Source organism: Manihot esculenta, chromosome 8 (genome assembly GCF_001659605.2).
Source record: "Manihot esculenta cultivar AM560-2 chromosome 8, M.esculenta_v8, whole genome shotgun sequence".
NCBI lineage: Eukaryota > Viridiplantae > Streptophyta > Magnoliopsida > Malpighiales > Euphorbiaceae > Manihot > Manihot esculenta.
In genome coordinates, this window is record NC_035168.2 from 35,733,514 (window position 1) to 35,753,838 (window position 20,325).

Here is a 20,325-nt window from a genome sequence, read left to right on the forward strand (position 1 = left end):
AATATTAATAAATAAAAAACACTTTACATATTAATATTTAAAAATAATTATAATGTCATTGTAGTATTTAAAAATACAAAATGTATTAAATACAATATGAATATCTCATTTCATATATCGTTTGAATTAATTTTCTGAATTATATTGAATGAAAACACTTGTATTTTTTTTCGATTTTAATTACTCTTTTAAGTATTAACATTTTCATTTGGTTGGTGTATTTAATTATGGAAGAGTAAAGAAGAAAATAGAAAATAATTTTCTGTGTATAAATAAAAATAAAAGAAAAATGAAAGGCTAAATTCTTTATTTCTATGTCAAGAAAACGACAAAACATCCTATAAACAAAGAAATAATCAAGCATCGGAGTGATGCTGCATATGAAATCTAGCAATGCGACCATTAGCTCCCCAAGGGAAGAAACCTCCAGGAACGTGTTCATCACCTCCTCCATACAAAATTCTGAGTATTTCCTGAGGACTCCTTCCATACCCAACAGAGAATTTATCTCCAGCAAGAATTTTTCCCCTGATTTTCCCTTTACCATCCAACCGCAGAACCCCTTCATCTTTTAAACCTGCACGTCCAAGCTTATTCCTCAGCTCTGAAATGCGACCCGTTAATTCCCCCACCGTTGTCTCATACGGCTCCACCTTCTCCGCCGCCCTCTTGTATAAAAATGCTCAGATTACTGCATCTTGTCCTGCCTCGACTGCCAGAATCCCTGCAACAATCTGAACATACAAAGACTTGTCAGCAATCAAATTTCAGTAACAGATGGTTGGTGAATTTTTAGATTGTGTTAGTTTTGTTTGGTAACCTTCTTGGAATGGGAGGCTTGAAGTTTCGGGTTTATTCCAACAAATCCTGTGAGTCCAACGTAACGGATGAGGTAGGAAGCAATAAGGAAGTTGAGTCCAGATGCACAAGGATCGAAAGGTGGTGATAATGGCCGTTCAAATGCCAAATCTATTACTTCTGCAAATGATTCTGCACTCAAATCTAGCAATGGCCTTGGAAATCCCTTTACTATTCTGTTAATTGCCCTGCATATATTAACAACCAACACATCATCCACAAACGTTCAAAAATACTAATTAACTAAGCATTTCTTTTCTCCTTGTATCAAAGATTAATTAGACATATGAGAGTTTAATTAGACATATATATATATATATATATATTTTATATAAATCATTCAATATTTAAAATTCCGTAGGTTTGATTAATTTGAATTGACGCCGCGCATACCCATTACCATGCAAAAACTTTTTATCTTAAATTTCAATTTCAACTGTTCTAATTAAATTTCAATTTCAACTGTTCTAATTAATTTGAATTCACGCCAGACAAATTCATTAAAATAGTAAAATTATCTCTTTTAAATTTTAATTTCAATGATTCAATTAATTTGAATTTACACCGGTTAGATCTATTCAAATGGTAAAATCTTCTTTAAAATACTCTAAATTTAAACTCTGGATCTCTAATTATGGAAGAAAGGACTCCCAGCATTTCATTCCATTCCACCCAAAAACTTTAGGTTAGTGTAATTAGTCATATTATCGTCTAATTCAAATGAGAAATTGAATTTAGATATTAAAATCCCATACCTCAAGTGTCCCACGTGGTGCCATGCAAATTGCAAAATAATATCTCTACTGAAAGGGTCGAGATTAGCCATCCTAGCACCAATGGGCTGTGGGCCTCCAAAGGTTAAATTTGGAGCAAACATGTCCAAGCCATGACCCAAAGCTCCATGCAGAAAGAACTCAGCCTCAAGAAACTTCCAATTCAGAGAAAATTCAAGAAGATCCGTGTCTGAATCAGGCAATGTCGCAGATCTGTTCTCAGCTCTAATCGATGGGAAACAATAAGAAGATGGAAGTAGAAGAAGGATCATAAAAGCATGAACAAATGCTAGAGACGGAAACAATGCCATTGTTTTGGCTGGTGCAGCTGTGAGGGAAGTGAAACTGTGATTAAGATGGTGAAATATATAGATGGAGAGTGAATCCGAAGCGTTCTTGAGTGTGTACACGTGTAAGGTTTGGATTTAATAACAAGCTTGTTACTCATTCAATTCGAGGATTTTCCGGACCGTTTTTGAACTTGTAAATGTAGACCAGAAGGGAAATAAGTGTCGTTCTGATGCCCGGTCTCAGATTAAGTAAAAGACAATCGCTTTATTGCAATAAATAGACAATAATTATAATATAAAAATCTCTCAAAACCCCACGAATCTCCCCGCAGGTCAGACCATTGATCCTCCTCCGGCCACCTTTAAGCCAGCCAATGAATTACAAGGGTTGATGATTCCTTAGATGTTATCCTCGAGAACCTTTGCCGTATTGTGCCTCTTAGCTCCTTCAATAATGCCCAACCACTTGGTATGCATGAGTTTTAGGAAGTGGAGACATCGGAAGTTTAACTCACGCGATCAGAGGCGGATGCAGAATTAAATACGTGGAGGGCCATTCAGTTTAACAAACTTATTCATAACTAAATCCTTATTAATTTAATGAAACTTATTGGTACTTTCATCCTAATTAAATTCTATAATGGATTTTCTAAAGGGTCTTTGGAATGAAATATTAACCTTTCAGACAAAAAAAAAAAATTATAAATTGAAGTGAAGAAGAACAATTAAACCCATGTACTAATTATGGGATTTACTGAGCATTGATTGGCCACGGTTGATTTCTGTCCATAGATAAATGTGCTCTTTTGAGTTTTCCCTCCTTTGAAATTTTTTTTTTAAAAAAAATATTGAAGTGGGCCAGTGTAAAATAAGTGTCTCATAAAGCGGTATCGGCCCAGCCAGACCAGAAATCCATTGATTCTGATTGGGAGGAGGGGTGGGGTCCATTGCTTTTGTAAAAGATGGACTTCACATCTCATGGAATCTGGTTTGTACTTGTACCCTGGAGTGTTGTCTGATGTAGACGCATAGTAGCATAGCTCTCTGTTTTTTATTTTTTATTTTTATTTTAGACAGAAAAGAAAATAATTTTCTTCTCGTTATTTTTTCAGTTAAATAAATAAAACTAAATGAGATATGAATGAAAATAAATCTATCTTTCATTTAAAAATGAAGTAAAATAAAGAGAATTCAGAAAAAAAAAAAAAAAGGAGAAAGAATTGAAGGCCATGCAAAACAAGGCAAATGGAAGATCTTTAAGAGGTGATGTAGCTTTACATGAATATGGTGATTTGACAAAAACAGGGACCTAACCATAGTTAGGGATTTGAAATTTGATTTATGGTTAGGGAAATGGAAATGGAGCCCATTACCCATCATTGCCTACCCAACCTAAAACAAAATTTAAAAGAAAAAAAAAATTATGTTATTTGCTTTCAATTATTCAAATCATACAGCTTCACGTGAAGGCCTTTTTAGTACATCTCATCAATTTCAAAATACTTGACACACCCAACCCCCACTCTCTCTGCAGCTGATGCAACACATTCATCTAATTTTTCACCAATTGGTTCAATTTCTGTCTCTGAAATATTAAAAACTCATCTTTTTTTCTAAAAAATCTTAATAACCCTTTTCTTCTTATTGGCCCAATATAAGAAATTTTGCATCCATCTTAGCCATCAAATGGGTCAAATACAGGGAACCATCTTGAACCATTCAGATTTCTTACAAATTAAAGAACATTTTTTTTTCAAATGCAATGAATAACATTAAAAGCCATAACAGAAGGAAGTTACAAAATTCAGTTAGCCATCAATCTTTGTAACAGATTCAAATTAATTTCAAGCAGCAAATTTTAGTCTTTAAAGAAAATAAATAATTTGAACCAAATAAAATGCTAAAAATTATTTAAATTGTACACCAAATCAATAATTTTGTACCACCTTTTTTACTCTGGTTAAGCTTTCCCTGTCAGTTTTCCGACGTTTCAAGTCATTTCTGCTTTTCGCTTATATTCCTTATTCCAAATAAGAAACAGAGCAAGGGAGGCCACTGCTCAATTTTGGAAAAAAAGGATAATTTCCTTTACTTCATTACCCAAAGTATTAACGGATCAATCTCATGCATCCATCCCCAACCTCTCCCATTCACATGCCAAAAAAGAAGATTTCTTCACAATAATCACAAACTTAAATCCTAAAACTCTGCAGTTTAATCTGCATTTGTTTTCTGTAAATACCCACCTAGAGGGAAATAAATGAGAGAAAAAAGCCAATGAATCACAAATAATAAAAATTTATCCCTTTTTTAAATGGCTAAATAAACCCAAAAAATTTAAAAAGAAAAAGAAAAAGAAGAAGAACAGATTTTCCTCAATTGTCCTAATTGATGTAAAGTATTAAAAGAGCAACACCCATCGCAAAAAAAGAAAAAAAAAAAGGAATAATAACAATAATCTTTTACAGAGAAATTCAGATTAATTATAGCAACGATATTTTCATCAATAACACAAAATAACAAACATCATCAGCCTCTCCTTCCCTTCAGAAACCCAACCTCCGTCCTTTGAAATAAAATGGGCAAAAAAAAAAAAAGGGAAATAAAAATCAACTCCTGCACCTTGTAATGGCGCTGCAGCCACGGCTGTAGGGGTTGGCCTGAGCCCCAGGCTGGCAATTGTAGTAGGACGCTCCTCTCCTAGAGCAAGGCACAGTGTTTCTCTGCAGTGCACCATAGCTGATGTAGCTACTTGTTGCTAAAATGCGCCTGCTGATCTCTGAGTCCAATTCAAACTCCTCCCCATTACTGGCCAAACACTCTGCTATAGACCCTTTGCAGGATGATCTGATGGGTATCCATCCCAGTTGGTGCTGGTGGTCCCCACCTCCGTGAACGGTGGTCGATGCGTTCATCGAGATCAAGATGAACAAGGCAGCACAAATCATGAAAGAAGAAGTTAACAAGTTGGCCATTGTTTGGCAAGAAACTGTAAAGAAGATCTGTTTCTTTGTGTGCTTGATTTCTTGAAATGAGGGTTTTCTTTCCTTTTTCTCTCTTGCGTTTGTTGAGTGGGAAATGGCACAGCTTGTCTCTTTATTCTGCTATTGAACTTGAGACAACAGCTAAGGGCTGGTTGGAGACTTATAAGAAGACAACCATCAATTATTGACTTTGAATTAGGCCTTATTTACCAAAATGCCATTCGTTGAATACGTGGGAACTACTCAATACACGGATTAGGTATGTATTATTAATTTGGCAGATTTTTTACATAAGAAATTAAGAACCAAAAAAAATAAAGTTGTTAATCATTCTAGAATCTGACTTTTCATCAACAAACCAACTCATTTCATTGGAAAAAATTAGTTTAATAATAAAGTATTATCAATATATTTTCTTAGTTCATATTAAAATAAAAATATAGAGCATTTAAAAAATTTAAATATAATAATGAATGAATAAAATGTTTGATTGGTAGAGGAGGATTTTCAACTGATATGAAAGTCGTTAACACGCGAAGAATAATGATATTGGAAAATTATTTAATTGCACAAGTCAATATCATTGTACAAATAATCCTAATGGGCTACCACTACAAGGTCAATTCTAATCACATACATGGAAATGAAGTTAATTAGAACTAATTTTGCAAAATGATTTACGGATAGAAACAGAAACAGAAACAGAAACAGAAACAGAAACAGGGCTCCACAAGACAAAAGCCTAACAGTAGTAAAGAGAAGTGTCCAACTTGGTGAATAAGAGGGGAAAACATGGATGGATAGATTTAACAAAGTCCATATCCCACAATTAATAACACATACGTATTCGCTGGTTGACCGCTTTGTCCTTTTCCGCCTCTCTCTCTCTCTTTCATTTGTTAGGTAAGCAGAGGAAGAGAGAGAAATATTTATTTTTACAATATTTTATGTTTTTTTTTTTTTTTACAAATGAAATATTTTATGTTTGAAATATAAACAAAGAGGGGAAGAATGATATCTAGGGTTTTTGCATTGCACGTATTGCAGTCCTACTTTCTTAGCAACCGTTACCGTCACCCAATGACCACTACCGTTAATTAATTCTTTCTTTTCACAATACATAATCATTTCTGGTTCTCAATGTCTATCTCCTCTCAAAAGAGAAACTATAATAAACACCCAAAGTCTATATATGCAACTTTATATAAAATATTAAGCTAACGTTGGTTAAATGTTAATCCTACATTAATTTGTGCTTTTAATAAATTTAAAATGTTTCATTTTTCAGGTTTTATTGTGAAAAACCATTTGCTCATTTTACAATGCACATTTCATGATATACGTAAATTTTAGACGTCACCCAAGCCAATCTTCCATTATGCATTTTATGAGAAATTAGTGGCTAAGCAAAAAGCAGCGGCTTTTGGTGACGGTGGAGAAGATGAAAACGAGGAAAGAATGAAAGATATGATCCCTGAAAAACAATAAGGTACGGAGAACACACTTTGCTTGCCGCGTGACAGCGTTTGAAATCACAGCGGCTATAACTCTATTACCCCCTCCCTAAAAACACCCCAAACAAAAAACACACCAAACATATCTGCACAAAGGTAACGGCGTTAAACAAAGAGAGGAATTGACGCCGACGTTAAGAACACTTAAATAGCCGTTTAACCCATGGGACCCATTACAGATCACCCAGACGGTGCTTGCGCGTCCCGGAACCCGGCCTACCAAAGACAGCTGTCTCTATTAATAAATCTTTTCTACGAAATCTTATTAAAAAATTCTGAAAAAATAATTTCCTCAAGATTCTTCTGCTCATCATTTTCCCATTTTAGTATTAATTTTTGTTACAATTCACATTTTACTTTTAATTAATCACAAGGTTAAATTGCAGAGTAAAGAAAGCCATGTTACATGCAATGCATTGTTATGCAGATCAAAAATAAAAAACCATGTTCCTGATTGATATAAATACCCTCAATTTCCCAATTTGGCCAACAACTCAATTGCCTTGGAATTTTGTCACGCTGAAGTTGACCTCGTAGATATAGCCACCAATGTGAAGGGATATTCACAAATTTAAAGGGGAAAAATAGTCCCAGTTGTAGGGAACTTGAAAATTCATAGCCTATCAAGAAATGAATAAGAAATGGTAAAATTGACTGAACAACTCTACCAAACAAGCCAAGAATTTATAAAATAATTTCTACATCCTGGCATGTAGGCAATGCTTAGGGATCTCGCTAAACATGAATATAAGAAAGATCAAAAGTGATCCCCAAAGACGAGGGATCTTTCAGACAACAGAATCAACAATATCCAGGTCCTAATCAGTAACTCAACAAGCCAGCTAGCTAAAATTTGCTTAAACTGAAGTCTCCCTAACTGTTTTCTACAATCATAATTATTTTGTTTAAAAAAAAAAAAAAAGAATTCATTTGATACCATAAGCTGATAGTTTTCAGGAGAGCAACTCATCTTGCACTGCGTCGTAAGTTCCTATTGAAGCTAGTTTCTTATAAAGTAGAAGCTGGAAAACAAATGAATTTACCAAAATCAATCATCATAAGTTCTCAAAACAAATATGGCGTGACTAGCCTAGCCATTCTCAATTTAACTTCCCTGGAGAAACATCTGCATTCTAGGAGAATCCATTAAGCCTGTTTTCATCCTTATCTTCACACAATAAAGAAGCAACTAAAGTGGGAAAGTTTATTCTTTACCTATACAACAACTAACCACTAGCGCTATTAAATCATCGTTACCTAAGTTCTGATGAACAACCTCCAACTCTATTATTCAATTTAACTAAGTTGAGTAGGAAACCAGTAATCAGTCAGAAAAGCTTCGCCTGCTTTAAATTCCAATGACTAAATCAAGAAGGCATCAATCACAGCATGAAGACATCTCATATGCGTTAACACAGAGATTTGCTTAATACATATGCAAACACTAGGTCCCTTAAATTTAATGCCTAAATGTGATGGATCAAAAGCCATGTGAGTGAATTAGCGAGCCATTACATCCAGTAACCTAACTTACGGAGGCTCGCATGTTTCCATTCAAGCTTCTTTTCATACATCATGTCAAGAGGTATCACTGAAACAGAGTACGTAATAAGATATTATCAGTTGAAGAAAACACACTAATTATTCAGGCTGGCTTCAATAATCATGCTGAGTAGAAACCTTATTTGAAAACAAGAATACAACAAATCCCATCATCTGAAATTCTAATAACACCATAAAAAAATCCAAGCTTTTCAATGGAGAAAGAAGCAGAAAAGTGTCCGAATAAACCTATTCAGCATGACTGTAATTAGCATAAAACACAGTTGACTTCATGTTTTACATATCGTATAAGTTTGTATAATGAAATCTCTAAACAGCTCCAGGCTAAAACTAAGACAGGCAAATCAAACCACCAAAGAAACAAACTAGTTAATTAAGGTACAGTAGTTTGGAGTACTCAAATATTAGCACTTTGATATCAAATAGAAAATATTTGTAAATAATTCAAAAGTCAAAAGCAGCTCAGGCTTGGCTCCAACGTGAAAAAGCCCAGCATTTGAAAGCCCCGCTACGTCTTGACAATCTTTATCCCAAATCTAGCACCCAGTATGAGTTTCCTTTCTAGGGAAAATATACTTGGATAACATGCGGTTTGAATAGGAATATTCGGTTCAAATTGAAATAATTGATCAAATTAAATTAATTTAAAAATTTTAACTTTTTTTAATTTGATTTAATTTTGATACTTTCATTTAGTATTTTGATTTTTTAAAATTCAGCTATTTCAGTTCAATTCAATTTTTATAAAAATATCAACAAAATTAAATTGAACTGGTTAGTTACCAACATTATGCTTTTTTATAAGATTGAGAGATTACATCCTAATCAAAATTGAAAAATTTCAATTAAATCTTAAAATACTAAAAAAATTTATTAAAAATAAAAAGTCCATTGACTAACTCAAATTGACCGAATCAAACTAAATCAATTCAGTTTGATTCGAATTGATTAAATTATAAATTTGGATTGATTTTAAATTATAAATTCGGATTGATTTCTTTTATAATTCAACTGGTTTAAGTTTTTATAAATACTTAAATTTTAAATTTTAATTTATTCAATTTAATTTAATTTTAATCTATATGAACTGAATGCTCAGTTTTCTTATCACACAAAACCCTGTTTTTTCTTATTGCAATTCAAGGCATGTTTCCCGCCATTAGCAAATTAGGTGTCAGAACTCGTAACGACGTTAAACCTGTTGATTAGCACAATCAATTTTCTGAGCTGGCAGCTGTGGGTCCCACTAAATTATTTTTTAAAAAAAAATTAATAACCAAAAAATAAATAATATTTATGAAAACTATGAGTGAATTACTTTAAGGTCCTTACAGATTTTTATTATTTACAAATTCATCCATATATTTTGACTAGTTAATCCTTGAATATTCCAGTTATTTACAAATATATATTTTAACAACTTAATCTCTTAAAATTACCATTAATTACAAATTGATCCATCTACCTCTCAGTTTCCTTCCCCCTTTATCTCACTCCTATTTCCTCTCTGTCCAAAGCAAAATTTGAACGAAAAAAAAAAAAAGAACTAAAGCAAAATTTAACTAAAAAATGGAGAGTAACATGAGTTGAAATGAAGTCAACACCATTGTTGAAACCTAAACAACCTCTAATCCAACTAGGCAAATCCAAATTAAACACAAAGTAATCACATTTGTGTGGGTAAAGGACTTATGTGTAGGTAAAGGACTTTGAAAGATAAAGCATGTGATTCAACAGAACAAAATATGAAGATTACGCATGTAACTAGACGATGCACATGCACTTACAACAGAAGTGAGCAAAAGCCTCTACCTATCATTGAGACAGAAATCACGTGGTGCTAGTGTTCTTCATAATATGGAGGTGTTGACTGAACACACAATTCATTTTCATCTCCATCGTCGTCATCGTCCTCAGCTGCGTCTACCCAGTTGCTTGGATGTCGTTGTGAAAAACCATGACCATCAATTTCTGGCCCATCTGAAAGTGTAAAATTGCAAAAAAAAAAACATTAGTTTAATGCAAGAAGGAAATATTAGTAAGACTGCCCCAACTAGTAAGACTGTCCCAACCAGCAAGCCTGTAACCAACCTTGGGCTTCCTTTTGATGCTCTTCCATAGGATGGCACCTGATATAACCAGCCAAAAAAATGGAGCTAAAATCAACAAAATTACAAACTCATCCATGTAAAATCAATATAGCCAATACCAATATAAATAACAAGTTTATAACAATTCGCGTAAAACATCCTCATCCTGTGGATGAATGGTAAAAGGTAAGCATATTATGCCAATATTAAATGATTAGATATGCAGCATTCAAATAAACGAAAATCCTATCATATTGCATGGATACAAAAATTCATGACTCAGCTGGCAATCCACTTTAATGCTATACTCAGAATCTGCTTCCCAACACCCAGAAAGGTCTTCGTAAAAGTGCTTTATCAGATCAATCATTTTGTAGCTAGCTCTATATAAGTAAAATTATCCTGCAGATAACTCATATTTGCTTCTTAAAACAGCTCTTTTTTCTGAGGATTGCTTAGAGATTCACCCCTCATGATTGGCTGGCAGCAGAATCAGATCATGGACTTCTCTCCAGTTATTAAAAAATTACATTTTATCAGGTTCGAGAAATAATACTTGAACCAAAGCCCATAAATACATGCTCCTCAAGGATCAAAACAAAAAATAGACAGCACAATGAACTAAAACCAACATAACTGAGTGCATTATTTTTCCCCCTCCTTTTATTATCCTATCTCTTTCCTTGTGATCCTTTCCGCATTGTTTATGAGCGGCAGATCTATCATGCTGGATAAAGCTATTTAGTTGTAGTTTTCCTATTTTAAACCGCACATTGAAGTCTCTATATCTAGAGCCTTATCTTGCCATCCAAAACATTAACTGCTCAGAATTAAGAGGCTCAACCATAAATATGCGAATAAAAAGTAATCATCATATCTTTACCCTCCCCAGTTAACCTTGAGACCTTTCCACATAAGATATGGAACCACATAGCATGCTCACGTATATGTATATTAGCAAAAGAATTTTATTAAGATCCATAATTACTGAAAAGACAACATACTAAACAATAAAATTGGTATACAACCTTGGACCTGCAGGCTCATTTACTTGAGCAGATGCATCTTTTGATATTTGCATCATGCTAATCCTTTGTATTTCCCTCTGTTCAGTAGCATTCAAGTTTCTTTGTCCTTGAGCCTGTCTTTCATCAGTACCACTACCACTTCTTGCTGCACTTCCTGCATCAAAACAAAGTATATAATTATATATGATTTGGTGCATATGATTAAATACATGAAACTTTGATTACCTGAAAGTTCAGACCAAATTCTGGTGTGATCAGAAGGATGCTCAGAAGCATTTGCTCTACACCTTGCTTGTGGCTGCGACCCAGTCCCACACACAGCCTGAACATGTGTAGTGGTAGCCCCTTGTGGAGGTTCTGAGGAATTGCCTTCACGGAGCTGTGATATGAGCATGGTAGCTAGTACAAGTGTAGCATCAAAATTTGAACTGGATCCATCATCTAAACCAAATTTTGGCGCCATTAAAATAGGCCTGTTTCAGTATGGGTAGTTTCCAAGATCATCATGTTTTAGACAAGCCAATACTTTATCTCAAATAGAATGAGCAAATAGATGATGAGGACAAGTGTGATGAATGATACATGTTCCCATTTTCATTCCACATTATCATTGTCTTTTAAGAAAATGACCACAAGCACAAGGTACATAAACAATTACAATCTCCTTGTCATGGCGGCAGATTTGCAAATATGAAAGATGAAAAGCGGAAGGACACTGCTACTTTTGATTTTTCAAAGCAGGATGATTGCAAGTTCCTCTCATTCTTGATTGGCCATCAAGTAAAGGTCCTTGATGGATCAATCAATTCAAATATGAAACTAGCCAATCAGCAAAATTGTGCAGAGATAGGCAGCTAGATTATTTCCCATGTTCACAAAACAAGCAAATATGAAACTAGATGCATTGGTCACCACTCATTATTTGATGTGACGCAAATGCATGGGTGCATATTACTATGCAGTGCATTGGATTTTTATTTTCCTTCAGGAATGTTGGCAGTGTCACATAAAGCAGGTAAATCGTCATATGCCCATATATTTCAGAAACACCACCAGCCTGGTGTTCTATGAACTGCATCCAACAGAAATGTATTTCTTTAAACTCAGTGTCTACTATTGCTAATTAGATAGCAAATTCTGGAGCCCATGTTCATGGATTATATATGTACAGCCTGTGTGCTGGCTGGAAGCAAGTGATTAACAAGAAACTCTGCAAAATGATCAACTTGTCATATACAGCCTGCATCTGCATGCTGACTGGAAGAAAGTGATTAAAGAAAACTCTGCAATATGATTAAATTGTCAGGGAGAAGGCAAATTGGGACAGAATCACAGAAATGAAGGAAAAGAAGCATCTTACTCTCCAGCTTTTTCAAAATATAGATGAATGTCCACTTCACAGCCCTCACAGAAAGCTAGGAATGCCTGTAATTTAAAAGAAGAAAAAAAGAACACAAAAAAAGACATGTTCCTAAATGAAATATATTAACTAATTGACTAAACTACAGTATATAAGCATACCAGCAAAGAATAGAACAAACATTGAAAAGATAACAACAATGCTTAGGTAGATTTATTGTTCCTAAATGAAACTATGTTAACTAATTGGCTAAACTACTGTATATAAGCATACCAGCAAAGAATAGAACAAACATTGAAAAGATAACAACAATGCTTACTGCTTAGGTAGATTTATTCTCCATGTGGAATTAAACAAGACTCATCAGTTCAGCCAAAGCTTTGTTGAGTTGAGTTTACAAGCTAATTATAATGGAAAATCAAAATAATCTCATTCCAGGCCTCCATCTGTACCTTCAATTCCTTCACACCAAATGTCACATCCACAGGGTCTCCTGTGTGAGAATACTGAACAAATTCTTCAGCAGGATCTATCCACAGCTGAGTATGTAGTGCAGAGTCATTATCTGCAGTGAAACATTAACTGTAAATATGGAAGTTGTAACACATTAGGAACACTACCATAATCTTGCTCTTACTCACCTTTTGTAGGGTCTATATAACTTCTTAGTTCAACAGCTTTTCCGCCAATTTCACTTGCAGCATCAGTAGGTATGGAAGCAGGTTCTGTTGCAATGACAGTGATCTCCTGGAGTGATGATTGAAAATTGGCTAGCAGTCTGTTGAGATCTCGAGGCCTCACCACAAAGCTGCTTGGAAATTTTCTTCTATCAAGAGATAAATGTTGTATGTCGGGCTCAACATTGCAAGTAATTGAATAGGCTTTTCTCATCCCTGCAAGATTTAAATTGTGAATTTGTTTATAACCTTGGGGGATTCAAGCATATATAACATAAGTAGAATATTTGACCAGGAGAGCTGTGTGACACAATCAACATTATAAGTGTTGCTAGATGTGATAATGACAAATGAATTGCTTAAGATCCAGTAGATTATGTTTATAAATTTTAACCAAGTCATTCAAGAGAAATGCCCAGAGCAAACAGCTATGAATCAACAAAAAAATTGTATATATAGTTATAGACAAACATACATATATATGTTAAAGTGTGAACATAATTTGTACATAATTAAAAGAGATTATATAATCATAAACTAATTGATTGATAGAGGATTCTTAGAAGTTACCTTAACTTTAAGATCTTGTAATTTGTATATAAACACACTTACTTCAATAGAAAAGATACACAATATTGTCCAATTGTTCCTTATTTTGTTACATGGAATCAGAGCCTCTTGGCTTATCTGGCTTTGGGTTTTTCGGATTTGTTCTAGAAATTTTTTTTTTCTGGATCTCCTTAGAGAAGGAAGTTGTTTTGTTTGAATCACCTCTTCCGATGAATATCTCGTCTCACCACCACCCTAGGAAGAAGCATAAGAGGATTTTCTATCGATCCTCAAAGACCAGTGACCAGGCGGCAAGCGAGTGGGTCTCACGCGCCGTTCATTGAGATTTCACACGCCGGCAAGTGGAGGCGAGTGGGACGTTCGTTGGACCTCCTGTTTCATCTCCGGCATCACCTCGACATTTCCAACCATCTTCCAGTACCTTTTCTGTCATCGGGCTTTGTTGATTACAGGATCTTTCTTTCGAGTAGTACAATACCTTTTTGTTCTGTTTTTGGTATTGTGCTGGCTATTGTTTGGAGGCCTTGTTTGGATCTATATTTTTTTGTTCCTATTCGAATGCAGGTGTTGTGCCTTGTTTGGTCTGAACATTTGATCCTTTGTGTGGTACTCTTCTTATTGTGAATCTTAATATGGATACAAGTAGTAAGTCTAATCCTGTAGCTACTATTGTTGAGACAGGTAAAATTTGTCTTATCTCCTCTTCACACGAATGGACAATTGATTTTGGTGCCACAAATCACATGACAAGTAATCCTTATATTTTCGCTAGCTTTTGATCTCATAAAACACAATTTCATGTTATCATAGCTGATGGGTCAACCTATAATGTTGAAGGGTTTGGGACTGTTAAACCTACTTCTTTTATTACCTTATCATTTATGCTAAGTTTACCTAATCTTGCTTTTAATTTAATTTCTATGAGTAAACTTACTAAAGACCTAAATTGTTATGTCTCCTTTTTTTCCTGATCATTGTCTCATTTAAAATCTTGTGACGAAGCAGATTATTGGTAAAGTATATGTCTCTAGGGTCTCTACATTTTGAATGCATGGGTGCCTCAGCCTGTTGTCTGCTCTAGTGTCGTGTCTCCATTTGAAGCACATTATCGATTGGGACATCCTTCTTTACCGGTTTTGAAGAAGCTATGTCCTCAATTTCATGAGGTATCCTCACCGGAGCGTGAGTTATGTCATTTCGCCAAACATCATCTTTTTAAGTCCTAAAGTCAATAAACGAGCGAAGTCTCCTGTTGAATTAGTTCATTAGAATGTTTGGAGACTATGTCCGGTTGGATCTAATACTGGATTCAGATATTTTATCACTTTTGTGGATGATTTCTCTAGAATGCCTTGGATTTATTTTATGAAGCATCACGCGAAAGTGTTTTCTCATTTCTCTACCTTTGTGCTAAAATCAAGACTCAATTTAAAGTTTTTGTGCAAATTTTGTGAAATAATAATACTAAAGAATATATGTTAGAATCATTCCAGACTTATATGACTCAACATGATATTCTTCACCAATCATCATGTATTGATACACCCGCTCAAAATAGGGTAGCTGAAAGGAAGAATGCCTTGGATTTATTTTATGAAGCATCACGCGAAAGTGTTTTCTCATTTCTCTACCTTTGTGCTAAAATCAATACTCAATTTAAAATTTTTGTGCAAATTTTGGGAAATAATAATACTAAAGAATATATGTTAGAATCATTCTAGACTTATATAACTCAACATGATATTCTTCACCAATCATCATATATTGATACACCCGCTCAAAATAGGGTAGCTGAAAGGAAGAATCGACATCTCCTTGAGACTGCTCGAGCTCTGTTGTTTCAAATGCAAGTTTCTAAACAATTTTGGGTTGATACTGTCTCTACTGCATGCTTCCTCATTAATCGCATGCCCTCCACAGTACTCAACGATAATATTCCTTATAATGTCCTCTTTCCTAATAAGCTATTATTTCCTCTAAAACCATGTCTTTTTTATAGCACTTGTTATGTTTTCATAACAAAGACTTGGGTTGAGTTATGTATTTCTTGGGAGTCGAAATCTTAAATAAAAAGGCAATTTTTCTGTCTCAAATGAAGTATATCCTTGACTTACTTGAAAAAACTAAGAAGTTGCAAGCTAAACCTTGTAGCACACCAACAATTCCTAATATATGTCTCACAAATGATGACAGAGACCCTTATGATGATCCAGAGAGATACAAGAAGTTGGTTGAAAAAATGAATTACTTTGTGGTGATGACTCGTTCAGATATTACTTTTACAGTAAGCGCTGTAAGTCAATTCATGTCTGCTCCTACGGTGAAACATTGGACCGCTCTATAACGAATTCTATGTTATCTAAAAGGGACCCAAGACTCGGTACACTCTACACTGATCATGGGCATACTGCAGCAGTTGAGTGTTTTTCGAATGCTAATTAGGCGGGATCCAAAAATGATACAAGATCGACTACAGGCTACTCTGTGTTTATTGGAAGAAATCTAATGTCTTGGAAGAATAAAAAGCAAAATGTAGTATCCAAATCCAGTGCCGAGTCAAAATACAAGGCTATGGCTCAATCCACTTGTAAGATTTTATGGATAAATCATATGCTGAAAGAAGTTTGTTTGGATGTTGCGTTACCCACAAAACTTTGGCGTGATAATCAGGTTGCTCTTCACATTGCTTCCAATCCAGTATACCACTAACGAACTAAGTATATTGAAGTTGATTGTCATTTCATTCCTGAGAAGATTCAATTTAATTTCCACCAGTTATGGGAAGACAGAAGAATAACCGATGATCTACTCACCAAAGCATTAAATGGGCTTCGAATAGAATATCTTTCTAACAAGTTGGGTATGATAAATATCTATACTCCAATTTGAGGGGGAGTTTTAGAGTATGGACATAATATGTACATAATTAAAAGAGATTACATAATCATAGACTAATTGATTAATAAAGTATTCTTAGGAGTTGCCTTAACAAGATCTTAGAATCTGTATATAAGCACACTTGCTATTGTTCAATAGAAAAGACACACAATATTGTCCAATTGTTCATTGTTTTGTTACAATATATAATGTATAGAGTTCAAATGGAATTATAAACCACTAAAGTCTCAAAAGTACTTCACTATTATCTATGCAGAGTACCTCTATATTAGTTTCACTGTAGTACAGTTCTAATATTAGGATTAGTAGCTATAACATGTGTAGTAGTGGTTCGAAGTTGCCAAAAATTGAAAGGAACAATCGGAAGTGGCCTCTGGAGGGAGGAAGGCATAAATCTTTCCCCTTCCCCACGCTTCCAAGAAAACATTTTGAGAACATTGTTTCACTAATTTTTATCACATCAATTCAACATATTGATTCATGATTTCAATCCATACAACCAAGAGGTGATGCCACAAGTATACCACGAACGAACTAAGTATATTGAAGTTGATTGTCATTTCATCCGTGAGAAGATTCAATTTAATTTCCACCAGTTATGGGAAAACAGAAGAATAAACGATGATCTACTCACCAAAGCATTAAATGGGCTTCGAATAAAATATCTTTCTAACAAGTTGGGCATGATAAACATCTATACTCCAATTTGAGGGGGAGTGTTAGAGTGTGAACATAATATGTACATAATTAAAGGAGATTACATAATCATAGACTAATTGATACTAATGGATTGATAAAGTATTCTTAGGAGTTGCCTTAACAAGATCTTGGAATCTGTATATAAACACACTTGCTATTGTTCAATAGAAAAGACACACAATATGTCCAGTTGTTCCTTGTTTTGTTACAAGATATAATGTATAGAGTTCAAATGGAATTATAAAACACAAAAGTCTCAAAAGTACTTCACTATTATCCATGCAGAGTACCTCTATATTAGTTTCACTTAGTACAGTTCTAATATTAGGATTAGTAGCTATAACATGTTTAGTAGTGGTTCGAAGTTGCCAAAAATTGAAAGGAACAGCTGGAAGTGGCCTTTGGAGGGAGGAAGGCATAAATCTTTTCCCTTCCCCATGCTTCCAAGAAAACATTTTGAGAACATTGTTTCACTAATTTTTATCACATCAATTCAACATATTGATTCATGATTTCAATCCACACAACCAAGAGGTGATGCCACAACAAATCAAAGATGTTTTTCCTCTCGCAATTGCTTGTAGCTTTGCAGTAGCATTAGCAATGAACATCATTAACCTCCACTTTCTCAACTCCACCTACAGGATTTAGATTCTTATTGAATCTATTTACCAAGTAAAAATTGATGATAATTATAACAAACCAAATGGAAGGGGATGAAAGAGGCTCATCAGCCACATGCACAAACACACACATTACCACTGTGGCACTCCAAAGTCCATTGCACTTTTGATGAATCAGGATCAGGCAACCGTACATTGAGCTGATTAATAGTTTGAATAGGAGTCCTAAGAACAGAACAAATGGCCTGAAGGCACCAAGTTAGCAAGGATGAAATACTATAAAGTCCTATTGATTCTATCATTAAAAGAGATAAGTAGGAAAGATGATGATATTACCTTTAAGAGCAAGCTGCATTGGACTTGTGTACCGGAAATTGTATACATATCAAAGAAGCTGGACTTGAATGTGATAGATTGATAGGCCGAGCGCGATGAATTAATGGTGTGAAGTGTGAGCTGAAAATTTTGTAAAATAATAACAATAATTAAAATTTTAATCTAACACTCAAGGTGCCCCCTGGCCAGCCAGCTTAAGTTTTTTTTTTTTTTTTTAACATTCAAGTGTAATTGTTCATTGTAATTTTATTTTGATCTATTTCATAATTTCATCTCGTAATTAAAACAAGCATTTCATCTCATCAAAATAACAAATAATAATTATTTATGCTTATATATGCATTTTTGAAAACTTAAATTGCTTATGCTTGTATCTATATACTATTAAAAAAGCTCATGATCTAAAGGCTCAAGTCACAATTAGCATAGAATTTGAGGAGAATTTTAATGTTGCCATAGATTTGTCGTGACTTTCTATCTAACATTAATCAACTTCCTCTCTACCATTGTTCAACTTTCTTTCTCATCCATTCTCTATTACTATTCTCTACTTTATCCTTCTTATTTTATTCTCTGCATGTGTACATTCTGAATTTATTAAACCTTTTGCTCTTGTTTGATATACATTTCTTCTAAGAAAAGAATTGAATTCTAATAATAGAATTTTATTCATTTCTAATCAAGAGAGAATTCATTTGTTTGGACTTTGGAATCAATTTAAATGTAATAGTTTTCAATTTTATATTAGACAAATTAATAATAAATTCAAATTGATTTAATTTATTCATATTTTTATTATTTTTAAACTAAACATAAACATTCATTCTTACAAATAAGAATCATTTTTATCACATTCATTGAAAAATCATTATTAATATTTTTATATCATTCAAAATCTAAATTTTACATAATTTCTACCATTAAAAATATAAAAATTATTTTTTAAAATTAACAAAATAATATAATAAATTTTTTAATATTAATCATTTAATAGTCGATATTAAATTAAATTAATTTTTATAAAGAACTATTATTAATTAAAAAAATAAAAAAGAAATTTAAAATTAAAACAAAAATAACAATGGATAAAAGAAAAGGAAAATAAAAAGGATTACCAAGAGTTAATTAAGTGAAATCATTTCTTACAAAATTCTAATAATTCTTTCTAAGATTTACTTTTAATTCAAAAATAATTCTCACAAAAAAATTCAAGTGAATTGAATTCTTATTGCCAAACACAAAAATTTTTAAAAAGGAATTCAGTTCTTTTGAATTTTTCAAAATTAGGCATTACAGACAACGTGTTTATTAAATCTTCGGTAATCATTTTTGTTATAAATGTATGTTAGAGTTGTGGACTAATAAAATTTTAAGTTAGCAAAATTAGTAAGTTAACATCATGAGCGAAGTTCTTGATACATATTTCTTGAGAAACGGGTTCTCACCCACTCATTTTCGTAAATAGAAAAAATTTTATAAATCTTCCCTCCTACAACAATTTCTGGTTCCGCCGCTTAATCCTGTATAACCAAATGATCCTTTTTTGGGGAAAAGTATCAATAACCAGTTACATCTGACAAAAATGATTCGCTCACACAATTTCTTCGCATATTTCCTCGTGATATTAAAATCGAATTGAAGGAAAAACAGAAAGTAAAAGAACAGGCGTTCCTCAGCGGAAATCCAATTCTATGCTTTTTCAAAACCCTAAACTGTAGCACGAATTCCGACTGAAATTGAAGTGACAAGAAGGTGTACCTGAGAAGGAGAGGCTTGCATGGCGAGCTCGTTTCCGATACGCGCGAGGCAAGTGATGGACCGCCCAAAGGTCCTGAGCGCGTTTCCGCTGAGACAAAACTCCATTTCGCTTTCTCTCTCTCTTTCTCAGTCTCTCTCTCTCTCTACTGCAGCTACAAAGGATAGAAAATACTGTCGATCGAGTTGGCGGGAAGCCGAAAAGTATTTTTCCGAGGCCTCAGCGTCTCGCGCTTTTCCTTAAAATGTTGCTCTTTTGTGATGCTACGAACTACGGGACAGTGTTATGACAAAAAAGAAGAAAAAC

General features: G+C 33.9%; 2 protein-coding genes and 1 pseudogene across 4 annotated transcripts; all 3 read right to left on the reverse strand.

Annotated features, from left to right (window-relative positions):
* Positions 1-250: 250 nt before the first annotated feature.
* LOC110621805 lies at positions 251-4,228 on the reverse strand (annotated as a pseudogene).
* A 139-nt stretch (positions 4,229-4,367) lies between these two features.
* Positions 4,368-5,034, reverse strand: LOC110620835 (protein RALF-like 33). The gene has a single exon (XM_021764750.2). The coding sequence runs from the start codon at positions 4,894-4,896 to the stop codon at positions 4,531-4,533; it is 366 nt and encodes a 121-aa protein (XP_021620442.1). The 5' UTR covers positions 4,897-5,034; the 3' UTR covers positions 4,368-4,530.
* LOC110620834 (cell cycle checkpoint control protein RAD9A) lies at positions 4,368-20,325 on the reverse strand. Of its 3 annotated transcripts, none has more exons than XM_021764746.2 (11): positions 20,022-20,325; positions 18,264-18,383; positions 18,064-18,172; positions 13,102-13,353; positions 12,913-13,025; positions 12,461-12,525; positions 11,326-11,573; positions 11,101-11,254; positions 10,074-10,111; positions 9,795-9,962; positions 4,368-7,039 (listed from the first exon to the last, which is right to left on the reverse strand). In XM_021764746.2, the coding sequence occupies exons 1-10, from the start codon at positions 20,124-20,126 to the stop codon at positions 9,823-9,825; spliced, it is 1,344 nt and encodes a 447-aa protein (XP_021620438.1). In that variant the 5' UTR covers positions 20,127-20,325; the 3' UTR covers positions 4,368-7,039; positions 9,795-9,822. The 3 variants fall into 3 exon arrangements, with proteins under 3 accessions (XP_021620438.1, XP_021620439.1, XP_021620437.1); XM_021764747.2 differs by lacking the exon at positions 4,368-7,039 and adding an exon at positions 7,747-8,010; XM_021764745.2 differs by lacking the exon at positions 4,368-7,039 and having other exon boundaries at positions 9,524-9,962.